The 13519-nt window shown below is 33.3% G+C and overlaps 1 protein-coding gene across 1 annotated transcript; it reads left to right on the forward strand.

Moving 5' to 3' along the window:
* The first annotated feature begins 12355 nt into the window (after positions 1 to 12355).
* On the forward strand, positions 12356 to 12601 carry LOC107487747 (precursor of CEP3). Its single transcript, XM_016108443.1, has one exon. The coding sequence runs from the start codon at positions 12356 to 12358 to the stop codon at positions 12599 to 12601; it is 246 nt and encodes an 81-aa protein (XP_015963929.1).
* Positions 12602 to 13519: the final 918 nt, after the last annotated feature.

The following is a 13519-nucleotide window of genomic DNA, read 5'->3' on the forward strand; positions in this document are numbered from 1 at the left end:
AACATGATGTTTATAAGTTTTATTATTTTTATCGTAAACTTATCTTTGGATAATTTAGGGTTTAGGAATCTTGGTTTATGGTTTTATAGTTTTGGGTTTTATAGTTCAGTGTTTATGATTTTGGGTTTTAAAATGTAGTGTTTTATGGGTTTAGTCAAATAAATGGTTTTTGTTTTAGAATTTAAGATTTTATGATTTAGAATTGTGGTTTCTGAATGTCGATTTTAGAATTTATGATTTATTATTTAAATTTTAGATTTTATGGGTTAGGATTTAGAATTTATGTTCAGGATAGGGAGTTTAGTATGAGGATGGCAATTTTTCTCGACTGCGCGGGTATCAGCGGGAATTTACCCGTCAGGGGACAAATTTGGGAGACATTTTTTCTGCGGGTGGCGGATACGTGGAGGCGGGGAGAGAGGTATCCTCTCTGTGTGTTACAGTCCAGACCACCCGCTAATACGATATTGTCCACTTTGACACACAAGACTTTACGGTTTTGTCTTTGACGATAGGGATGATAGCCGAAACCTCTCACACTCATTCGTCAAAACGCGTCATGCTAGAGAGAGGTATCCACACCCTTATAAGGCATGCTTCGTTCTCCTCCCCAATCGATGTAGGACCTTACAATCCACCCCGTAAGGAAGCCCAGCGCCCTAGATGGCACATCGATCCGGGTTCTGGGTATCATCACTATCGTCAAAAGCAAAACCGTGAGGCCTTGTGTGTCAAAGTGGACAATATCGAGCTAGCGGGTGGTCTGTGCTGTTACAGAACGCGGATTGAATCGGATCAGATATGACCAAAATTTCGATCTGATCTGCACTAAAATCATCGGATCAGATCCAATATCCGCATTTGCGGATCGGATATCGGATATATCCGCAAAACTCAAAAATATTTTTAAAAGCTTATTTTTTATTAAAAATATCAATAAAATTCATTTTTTCTATTTTTTCAATATGTTTACTCTTAAAATAATATTAAACATATTTTTCTTAAACAATAAATTAAAATAATACAACATATATGATAATTATTAGTTGAAATAAAACATAAAAAGAATATTTACTTATTTATTTCTTTATTTTTGCGAATATACGGATATGCGGATCAAATATGCAGATACCAACACAAAATCCGCAATCCGATCCGATTAGTGTGCGGATCTGATCCGATCTGATAACCTTGCGGATCGGATCCATATCCGCAATTTTTGGATCAGATTCGGATCCGATCCATGAACACTCCTATTAGTAAGTTTGTTTTTAAAAAATTTCTTCATCAATGGTGGTTAAGTGAAGAAAAATCATTGATAAAAAAAATGTCACTGTAAAAAAAAGTAATTGTAGTACAAATATTATTTAGAGGAAAAAAATAACATCGAATAAGAAATGAAAGAAGAGAACTTTAATGTTGATAATATTGGTATTAGTGATGATGACGGTAGAGGAGATAATGATGATGATAAAATAATAAAAATAATAGAAGTAGGAATGATAATAATAAGAATGAAGAAGGTAGTGGTAGTAATTGGTTAAATTGTTGAAAAGAATTTTGTGGAGGTTTAAAATCTCCCACAAAATACAAATAAAACCCCTACAAAATTAATTTTTGTTATTATTTAACGAATTTTTAAATAGAAAGATGGTATTGTCCCAAAATAAAAAGGTTGAGGGTCGAATTGTCCCTTTCTTTTTTGGACATGGATCGCTTTGTCCTTCGTAAAAATGGACAAGAACCAGGTTCGGTGTTTACTCTGAAAATTTATTACTTGAGTCTTTCTAAAATTTGATCAGAGTCTCGTGTTGATAATGTGTTATAAAATAAATAAGGAAGATATAATAAATATCAAATAAATAAGTATAAATAGAAGACTCGAGTATTGATATTCGTCAATATAATTATCTCACTATAATAGAAGTAATTTATATATATACCAGTATATTGCCACTTAGAAATCCACAGAGAGAAATAGAAAAGGGAGAGAATTTTATATTGTAGAGAAAAAGAAGAGAATATTTGTTATTGTTATTGTTGTATATTGTCTGAGAATTTATCTTCTATTTATACATGTAAAATTTTTTTATTTTTAACTCTCATTAAATTCATTGTCTCTTGAAAATGGACATTTACGTTGATCCTTATCACAACACGTTTAATATTTTAATCCTTACTCACGTGGTTAATTTGTTTTTTTTTTTTAAGAAAATGTGTCACGTACAAATAAATTATGTAAAGCAAATTAAATTAATATAACGTCTAAATCATTTTAGTTACTTCATTCAACATTATTTGAAAAAAAAACCCTAGCAGAGAAAGAGTACGTACTACGTACTCAAGGAGAATGAGCGAAGGAGAGAGTGGGAGAGAGCATTTGAGGGTGAAACACGGTGAGGAAGATGGCCATGTCATCGAAAGAGATAATGGGGAGAGCGTGAGAGGGTTTGCATCAGGTGTGAAGGAGGGATCAAGTAAGGGCGACCTTAGTTCTAGGGTGACTTCCAAGATTTCTTTCCGTGACAACGTTATTGGTTCTACGGTAGCCTTAGGGATAAACCGGCCTGAAGCTCTAGATGAGGATTCCATGGTAGTGGTCACATGAAAACAAGGAGATCCTATACCTCTGAGAGTTTGCTTCTCTAAAGAGACTAGAAACATCTTTTCTGAACCATACAAGGAGGCAATTGTGATTAAGGTTCTTGGAAAAAACCTTAGTTACACGGCCATGTTTCACAAACTGAAAGGGGCATAGAGGATCACCGGTGGATATGAAATCTTGGATGTGGGCTTTGGATACTTCCTCGTTAAATTTGATCGCATGGACGATTGAGAGAAGCTTTTATTAGGGGCCTTGGATGATCTTCGGTCACTATATTGCGGTCAAGCCATAGATACCGGATTTTAAACCTTGTGAGGATACTTTCGGGGAGACTATGGTTTGGATTCAAATTGCTGGTTTGAGCATATGGTACTATCAGGATAAGGCCATGATAAGAATTGCTTCTGCTGTGGGGAGACCAGTCAGGGTGGATCTAGCTACTAAGTCGGCGGAGTGGAAAAAATTTGCTCGGGCTTGCGTACAAATTAATCTTGGTTTGCTGGTGGTCCGGAGTGTGATTGTCGATGAGTTTAAATATAAAGTGGAGTATGAATGCTTACACCTTATTTGTGACAAGTGCAATTGTTTCGGGCATCCAGCAATTAACTGCAGAATGACCCCGATAGAATCGAAAAAGGTGGATTGAAAGGAAACATCAATGATCGAGACAGCGGACCGGGTGGTGCAGCCACAGGAAACCTCAAAGGAAAAATTTTTTGAATTTGGATGCAATCCCGAAGATTCAGTGATAGTTGCAGAAATTGGGGAGAAATTGGGTGATACCTTGCATGGGAAGGAAGTGAGGTCCCAGCATTTGGAAAATGAGACTGGCTGGACCAAAGTCAGCAGTAAAAGGAGAGGAAAATTGAGCTTATCAAACAACGGCCAACAAACCTCTAAAGACAAAGTATCGGTGCACTCAAATCAGAAATTGGACCATAACTGTGACTTTGGGCTATGTATGAGAGGAGCCAAATTAGGGGGTGAAGACTGGGTTAGTTAGCGGATCTAAAGCACGCATGGCGGCTTCCAAATAGCAAGGGGTGAAGGGCAAAGCTGTCTCCGTTGCGGTGCCGAATTTCACTACCATTATAAAAAAACGAACACAAGAGGTTACGCCTTCTTCTTGGCGACAACTGCAAGCAGCAAATCAGCGAATTGGAAGGGTTGTCATTGGAGGGACACAGACAAATCAGGCAACAACCAGATAAGGACAAGCAAGTCTCAGGGTGATATGATGGTGGATCTTCATCATCTCGTTAGGGACTTTGACTGAGGTTGGTCCTTTTTACAGTATAATTGTTTTATGGATTATTTAGATTTAAGCTTTCTATTTTGGAATATTAGAGGGGCCTCTAATAAATTGGCCCGGGTTCATAGTAAGAAGTTAGTGAATAAATTTCACCCTATTTTTTTATTCTGTTTGAAACCCATATTGCTTTCCAGAGGATGAAATCTTTTTGGAATAATCTAGGTTACCAGGGTGTTGGTATTGTTGAGACTAATGGTCATAGTGGAGGTATCTGGGTTCTATGTTCTAATTCAAATATTTCTGTGAGTATTGGATGTAGTTGATCAATGTATTAGTTTTGAAATCACTATGGGCAATACTTTTAGTTACTGCAGTGCGGTGTATGCTAATTTGCATATACATCGGCGTAAAGAATTGTGGGGTGACTTGACAAGGATTGCTAATATGATCCACGGACCTTGAATTGTGTTAGGGGACTTTAGTGATGTTTTGTTTCAGAGTGAAGTTAAAGGGGGGGTAGTTTAGACTTGCCAGAGCAGAACAATTTGCGAAAATATTGGAGGATTGTGGGTTGTTTGATATGGGGGCTATTGGGAGAAGATTCACTTGGTACAGGAAGGTGAAAGGTGGGGTGCAGGTGGCTAAGAAGCTTGATAGAGCAGTCATCAACCATGACTGGCAACTAGCATTTCCGGAGGCTTATACTGAGGTGCTTGCGCGCCTTCACTTTGATAATTGCCCATTGTTCACTAGGTGCAAGATGGCAGAGAGGGCTACCAAAGGCCATCATCTGTTCAGATTTCAGGCTGCATGGATGACTCATCCTCTTTTTAAGAATGTTGTTCATATAGCTTGGAATAAAGGAGCTCCGGATGTGGTTAAATGTTTGTTGGAGGTTCAAAAAGAAGCAACTAGCTTCAATAAAAAGGTTTTTGGCAATATTTTTGTAAAGAAAAGGGAGTTGGAGAGGCTTTTGAATGATGTTCAGATTACTCTGGAGAGTTGGGAGGATCAACAGCTTAGGATCAAAGAGCAAGTTTTGCATCAGGAACTGAATGCTGTCCTTCTTCAAGAAGAGCTGTTGTGGTATCAAAAATCTAGAGAACAATGGGTGAGATGTGGAGACAGAAATACAAAATTTTTTCATCTGCAGACAGTTATCAGGCGAAAGAGGAACAAAATTCATGGATTATTTTTGGAGGATGGGTCTTGGGCCATGGAGACTTTGACTCTAGAAATGACGGCAAATTCTTTCTTTCAAAAACTCTTTTCTATAAGGGAGGATATTGACCTGGACGCCATGGGGCCTTTTCCTTGCCCGTCTCTTAGTACCAAGGCTTGTCAAAAGCTAGTGGAACTAGTGAAGTCTGAAGAGGTTAAAAAAGCTGTGATGACCATGAGTTCATTTAAAGCCCCAGGGCCAGATGGATTTCAAGCAATTTTCTACAAGGAGTTTTGGGCTCTTTTAGCAATGATGTGTGTGGACTGGTCAAGCAAGCCTTTGAGGGTGAGCCAATGAATGCGGTTATTTTCGATACTCTCATTGTTCTAATTCCTAAAGTGAAAGTTCCCTTTTCCTTACGGGAGTTTCGGCCTATTAGCTTATGTAATGTAATTTATAAAATTATCACAAAGGTTCTAGTTAACAGGTTCAGATCTTTCCTGTCAGAGATCATTGGTCCTTTGCAAGGAGGGTTCATTCCAGGAAGAGGAACCACAGAGAATATTATCATTGCTCAGGAGATTATGCACTTCATGAGGAACACCAAGTCTCAAAAAGGGACCATGGCATTCAAGATTGATTTGGAAAAAGCTTATGACAGGATAGACTGGCATTTTTTGGAAGCTACTTTGGTCCAGTTTGGGTTTCCAAAGGCTACCATTAATCTTATATTGAATTGTGTGATTTCCTCTTCGTTGGCAGTTTTGTGGAATGGGAACAAGCTCCAAAATTTCAATCCAAAGAGAGGGTTGAGGTAAGGAGATCCCATGTCTCCTTATCTATTTGTACTCTGTATGGAAATGCTTGCCTGCTTTATCTCTCATAGAGTTTTCCAAGGCTCGTGGAACCCAGTAGCGGTTTCTAGAAGCGGACCACGACTCTCTCATTTGATGTTTGTAGATGATCTTTTGCTTTTCTGTAAGGCATCGAAAGCTCAAGTAATAGAGGTTATGCATTGCATGGACTTGTTTTCTAGAGCGTCAGGTTTGAAGGTAAATCTTCATAAGTCAAAGGCCCAATGTTCAAAGAAGGTGTCGGAGAGGAGAAAAGAGGTTCTTTCAGGGGTCTCTAACATCCAGTTCTGCAATGACTTGGGTAAATACCTGGGATTTAACATCGTTCATGCCAGAGCTTCTAGGAAGACGGCTTAGGAGGTTATTAAAAAAATTTCAAGGAAGCTCTCCAGTTGGAAAGGATGCCTACTGAATAAGGCAGGGAGGCTTTGTCTGGTTAAATCGGTTATGGCCTCTATCCCGGTTTATAAAATGCAAATTTCTCTTCTCCCAAAGTATGCATGTAATTAAATTGATTTCTTGATGAGATAATTCTTGTGGAAAGGCCAAGCGACCGGCAAAGGGCTTCCTTTGGTCGGGTGGGAGGTCACCATAACTCCTAAAAGGGCAGGAGGATTGGGTATTAGGGATACTTCCTGTGCTAACATGGCGCTTTTGGGAAAGTTGGTATGGGATTGTCTAAATAATAGTGAGAAGTTGTGGGTGCAAGTTCTGAAGAATAAATATCTCAGGAATCAATCTGCTATGAACGAAAATAGTAGAAATTCTTTATTGGCTACCTGGAAGAACATTGTTAATGCCTATGAGCATCTCAAGGAAGGGCTTCATTGGAATATTGGGGATGTCCACAAATCAGTTTGGTATAATGAGTGGACTCCTTTTCGTAAGCTTTGTAACCTTGTTCCTTATGTACATATTTCTGAATCAGATTTTATAGTGGCTGACTTGTGGAAAAGGGTGTCTTGGGAGGTTGATAGTCTAACCACGCCTATTCCGCATGAGATTAAGAAATTTATTTATGGTCTGAGATATCCTAATTCGACTGAGTTGGAGCCACAGTGGGAGTGGTGGCCTGCAGCAACAAAAAAGTATAGTGCAAAGGAGGGTTATAGATGGTTATTAGAGAAAACATTAAATTGGAATGCCAATAGTAACTGAAACTGGTTGTGGAATACAAACATTCCGGAGAAGTTCAAATTTATTATATGGCTTGGCTTGCATGATGCTCTACCAACTAAGACATTTCGATTCAAGCGGCATTTAGCTTCTTCAGATATGTTTAAAAGATGTAATAAGGCGTAGGAGACTATAGAGCATTGCCTTAGAGACTGTGAACGATCAAGACAATTTGGCATATGTTGGATCCTAGTATTCTGGACTCGATGGCTTGTACTACTCTTGAAGAGTGGTTTCGAAAAGCCTTAGCTAACAATGAGGCGTCTTTTGGTGCAGGACTTTGGTGGGTATGGAGACATAGGTGCAACGACATATTCAATACTGACAACCCTTGGACAGACCACAAGGTTGTTGCCTTGGCCAGAATTACCACCAAGGACTTATAGGTTTACAGGAATCGAAATGCCTTTAGGTCTCTCCGAAATTGCGTGTGTTGGGAACCACTGGTAGGCAACAATTTTAAAGTTAATTATGATGTAAGCTTGTATATGGATTCAAATTCAGCGGGATTTGAATGTATTATTAGAGATTCTAAGGGAGATTGGATCTCAGACTGCTCTGAAAGCATTCCTCCCTGGTCTATCATCAGATGTGAATTATTTGCTGCTTGGAGGGGGCTGGTTTTAACTTGGAATTGCGGTTTGAGGGATATTATATGTGAAATGGATTGCCTTGACATTCTGCCCATCATCCATGAGCTAACAAGTGGGTATTGATCTGAAGTAACATATTTGGTTCACAAGATTCATGAGCTTTTATCTCGTCCTTGGCTTGTTCACGTTGAGTGGGTGTCCCGAGAAGCAAATAGAGCTGCGGATTAGATGGCTAGATATGGTGCCAAGAATAATTCTAATCATGTTATTTGGTCTGAACCTTGTGTTGATCTCCAACAAATTATCCGCTCGGATATAGGATAGTGTTTGCTTTGTGTCTTTTCATATTTAGATACTAAAAAAAATTAATATAACATCTTTTTAGCCTCGCAATTAATGTAAGTTTATGAAAAAAAAACATTGAACATTAAAGAAAAAACGGTGTACGTAAAAAAAAAAGAAAGAAAACAAGAAAGCCATTATGTGCTTTCATATGCTAAACACCGGCCCAATTCATAAAAAAAATTATTACTTAACAATCTCCATCATCTGATTTTATTTTATGGGCCAAGGAAACGAAAATCATGTCATTAATATTTTAACTTTAGTTAAGTTGGATTGATCTAGGGTGTTTTTGGCAAACGTCGTTTTAAGAGAAGAAGTACGTTTAACTTTCTTGAAAATTTTAATTTTTAGTTTGGTAAATTTTTTATTCATGAACACATAAGTTATTTTACTTTTAAAATCGTTTACAAGAAGCTACAATGTTGAGCTATTACGTTTTATCAACGAACTTTTAACTATTAATACTCCATCTTTATTTATCTTTTACCAATTTTATCCTTTATACATGTTATTATATTATTTATAAAATTCTTATTATTTTTATTTACATAAACTCTTTTTTTATTATTAAAATAATAAATTTTTTTTATTATTTTTAGTACTCTCTAAAATTTATATTTTGTTAGTTTAAATTAAAAATACATTCTGCCAATTTTTATATATTATTTTTATTTTAGTGTATAAATATTAATTTTATTATAGAATTAATTAATAAGATTTATTCAAATATCTAAATTAAAATGATAAGATAAGATACAAAAATTATTTATGTTGGTGTCTATTTTAGTAATTTTTTATCTAAAAGTGATTTTGAATAGTATAATCTAAAGAATATTTATTTTACTATAATTTATTTTGATGCAAAGATTGACAAACATAAATCACTTTAACACAAATTTACTTTTCATCAAAATAAAGTTTACAAAATCAATTTTATTCAAACTCTCGTTTGTAAACTGTAATCCAAACACACACCTAATAGTTAACTTACTAGTTTGCTTAAGTAAATGTCGAGAGTTTGAATCTCGTCTTGTGCATGCAACAACCCATTAAACAGCGATAAACTCTTAAATAAAGTTCAAATATGCGACAGATTAATCCTTAATTTACTTATTAAAATATACCATAGAAAACAAAAAAATATATATTTTAACTTTGTAATAATCCCTTTTAAAAGAGAGAGAAATAAAACCTACATTTACCTCTCTTCTTAATGTCGACTTGGTTTGTGCACATTCTGAAAAAAGTTCAAAAGATCCTAATTCCACATGTTAATTTACTATACAAGCCACCTCATATCTATATGTGTGGATATTTTTTGATATCTATACCTTAGAGTTTTCCTTATTATAAAACCATTGACAATTCATTGAGAAATGCTTTTAAAACAAAGAAACGAAAACATTTATGAAACTATTTATATGACTGATAAAGTTAATTAAACTTTGTGCTAAGACAGTAAGACTAAAAGTGCAGATTGATGTATTTAATTTACTTGAGTATGACCTAAAATCTGTAGCCCCCTAAACACTCCAGTCTCTATTTTGCTTAGTATTGCATGTGGTTACTGCAAGTACAACAAACACAATTTATGGTTAAAATAAATGAATTTAAGCATTTCAATTCTGAGTTGCAATCCAGCTGGAAAGTTGACTCTGTCTGAGTGAAAATCCTCACGAGACCCATAGCAAAATCCTAAACTAATTAACCATGCTCCCTCCACAAAAAGGTTATACTAACACACAAATTTATATATAATAAGAGACTTGCAAAAGTAAGTTTTGAATCCATGTATGTGTGTGTATTCGTGTGTGTTCTGTATATATATATAATAGGTTTTAATTTTTTAATATTATAGTTTTGTTAGTGAAATTATTTGCGGAGATTGTTTTTTCATTAATCAAATTATTCTCTTCTCTATCATTAATTATCAAATATGTGAAAATAAAATTCTCTGAAGTGATGTGGATTATTAATTATTTCGACCGATGTTCAGAATTTAAGAAACTAATTAAGCATAACAATATTAAATAGACAAGGAGATTTCTTTGGTGAATAGTAAAAATTATAACTAAATTGTTTAGAGAAATATAGATTACACATGATATATATATATATTAAAAGAATAATCTTTACTCTTTCGATTCTTAAAATATATTCTTCATCTTACTTCACCTTTACCCAATAATATATAATACGTACAATCAAGTTATATGTGTACTAAAAATCAAACACTACTAATCAATTATGGCATATATAGAAATATATGATTGATACTTTATAATTTTTTTATATTACTGTAAATAAGTTTAATTATTAGTTTGTTATAAATAAACCAACATATAAATTTACACGCCAATATATAATAGGTACTTTTTGATATCTAATTTTCTAATGTATAAGAGTTTTTTAATACAATGATGCGTAACATAAAACTAAAGTAGTATTTATTTTTAGATATTAAAAAGAAAACTGAAACTTAATATTATATTTAGTGATTAAAACTTAATATATTTACTAAAGATATTTTAGTAAATATTTTTATTTTATATTTATATTTATCTTGAATTAAATAAAATAGTAAGACATAACTAAATTCTGAATATTTTATACTATACATAATACAAAAATTTAATTTAATTTTAATCTTTCATTCTCACTCCTCTCAATCTCAATTTTTTTCTAACCAAAGTCTAAAGGTCAGTTAACTTTTCAATGTCTATAAAATATAAAGATCAGTTTACCCTTTTCAACCATCAAGAATAATATACTGAGGTTTCTTTTTATAAGTCTGCTATTAATTAAAAAAAAAAAAGAAGAAGATTTTGAAGAGAATATACTCAGTTCATAAACTGAAACCATATAACAAAGGCTGACAAAATGCAGTTGAACTTAAAATTAAATACTAAACCCATCATGTTGCTGTCCACATTCGTTTGTTTCACGAAAATAAATATGAGTTCTAGAATCCAGTTGTATTCCAATTCACTTGCCCTTTTCCTTTGTTAAATATAGCAAATACTTGCTATTCTACTATTGTAGTAAAGCTGACAACATACCTACACTCTCTATGTTATAAATTTATAGGAAGAATTTCAAATATACTATTTATATCCATGTTTTAATAATTTTAAGGGTTAATTTTAATTAATTAAAATTTTATATAATATGATATATATTAGTTAATAATGTTTGAACTAACGTATAATTAATAATTTACCTTTTTTATAAAAGTAAAAAAGAATATACTTGGTCAATTAATTTTTTCATTTTGTTTCCTTATAATATGAATTATAAAATATAAATCACTCTGTATTGAAATGATTTCAAGAACCTCCTTTAGCTTTATTAAGAAAGAATCACTTTAATATACAAGAACTGCTTTTACGGGTCATGTGAAATTCTGTAGACAACAAATAAAGTGAAGGGTGCACAAAGTGCAAAATCACCAGTAGTCAACTTGCATGAGGCATGCAATTTTAACTATTTTCATGACATAGCTCTATATGGCTATATGACGAGCTATATATATGAAATTCTGTGATATATATATAGGTCACTGGCGCACTTCGAAACCAATATTTTCAAAAATTTAAACCGATAAAAAATGAGATATGAATAATAATATTTTTTTTATACAAAATTTTTTTGTTAGAAATTGTATAATTTTTATATAATTTTTTATTTAATTTATTCTAATTTTTTTTAATCTAACAACAATAGAATTCTAAATTTTAAGTTATAGAATATTTCAATAAATGCCATGAAATCACTTTTTTAAAAAATTTAAACAAATAAAAAAAGTTATTTTTGATATACTGATGACGGTGTAAAATGTTTTACACAATTGTACAATTACATCTATTTTTTTGGATGATTATTCACGCAGTTAATATAAAATGTAGTTATTTTATCAGTAAAAACTCATGTGAAGTCGATTTCACGTGAAGTTGATATCTAAGAGTCGTTAGTTAAATCAGTCAAATCATTTAACAGCTCAATTGACTGCATCTGAATTTCCACCTATTTTATCTCATATAACACTACGTAATTAAATGCAAGTGTAAAACTATTTTACACTACAATAATATATTTAAAAAACACACATAAATAATTATATCTTTGAAAAATTTTTTGTTGTGCATCATTTTTGACGATATAAAAAATATTTGATTTTTCACATTTTATTAATGATATTAATAGTTAATACAAAAAATAATATAGCAAATAAAAAAAGAGTTCCCGCTAGTTAGGAGAAGACACATATAGTGACCTTTTGAGGTCTATAAAAGGGGTCCTTAAGGCCTTAGAGAAGCAACAACTTCATTGCATGCTTCATAGTTGATTCTTGGTATCTATATACCCACCATGGCCCAAAACAAGTCCATTTTGCTTGCATTCATCCTCATTTTCTTCATAGGATTCTCCTCCATCCAGGCAAGAACTCTCAAGTCTAGTAGTGAAGCCATCCAAGTTGCTCATCACCCACTCGGCGAAGCAGTTGCCGCAACACCGGAGCTGATGCCGCCACCGCCTCCCAGCCACGATGTTAATGATTTTAGACCAACGGCCCCTGGTCACAGCCCCGGTGTTGGACATTCCGTTCACAACTAAGCTTTGTAACCTATGTCTTCATTGTATGCTTATTTTCGGATTTAGCTAAAAACAAGTAGAAATTGTCTTATTTAATATTTATTAATTGATATAATAATTAATAAATATTAAATAAGATAAATTTTCGTTGATTTTTTTTTTCTAGCATTACCAATATATTATAGTCTTATATATTTATATGTTTAATTAAAATGGATATTTTTAATAGATATTATCTTTTCTTTACTCACTCTCCCTCTCTGTGAAACAATTGTTTGTCATGAAAATGCATGTAATTGGTGTGGAAAATCTAGTTTTAGAGATTATTAGTTATTATTGTTGTTGTCATTGCGTATCAAGGTTGTAGCTAAGTTTAATTTGAAGCTCATGAAGTCTGTAAATACATATGTATGTTCACTAGTTAGTTATGCACCTTGACCTTATATCTATTATACTGGAAAGAAATTTGGTGTATATTTTTTTAAAGTATATTTAATAATAAAATTTAAGATCTCTTAAATAGCGTGTAAAATACTTATCATCTAGCCTAGTTTCGTATTTGTTGTTACTTTTTATATTTAATGAGTAAAGGTAAATTAATAAATAAATTAGTATCTTTAAACACACTAATTAAAGATTTAATTACAGCTAACTTTAATATAAAGATTTAATTACAGTCAATTTTTAAATTGAAAAGACCTAATTAAAAATGTAGTGAGATTATAAGAACCAACAGCATCACACACTAGATCATGCTGATACTTTTGATTATAAAGATCTAATTACACCATTAGCAATATAACATTAACAATTCTTAACAAATAAACAAACGCCGTTCGTGCAGTACGGCGGCACAGCCCAACTAGTAACCACCGCATACAACTACCCCAATGCACTTTGCTGGTCTCATCTGATGATATCATTGTTTACATTAATTAA

The sequence above is a fragment of the Arachis duranensis genome, chromosome 5 (assembly GCF_000817695.3).
Source record: "Arachis duranensis cultivar V14167 chromosome 5, aradu.V14167.gnm2.J7QH, whole genome shotgun sequence".
Lineage (NCBI taxonomy): Eukaryota > Viridiplantae > Streptophyta > Magnoliopsida > Fabales > Fabaceae > Arachis > Arachis duranensis.

What these genes read in the sequence shown, in the direction of transcription:
- LOC107487747 (XM_016108443.1), top strand. Translation starts at nt 12,356, where the DNA reads ATGGCCCAAAACAAGTCCATTTTGCTTGCATTCATCCTCATTTTCTTC.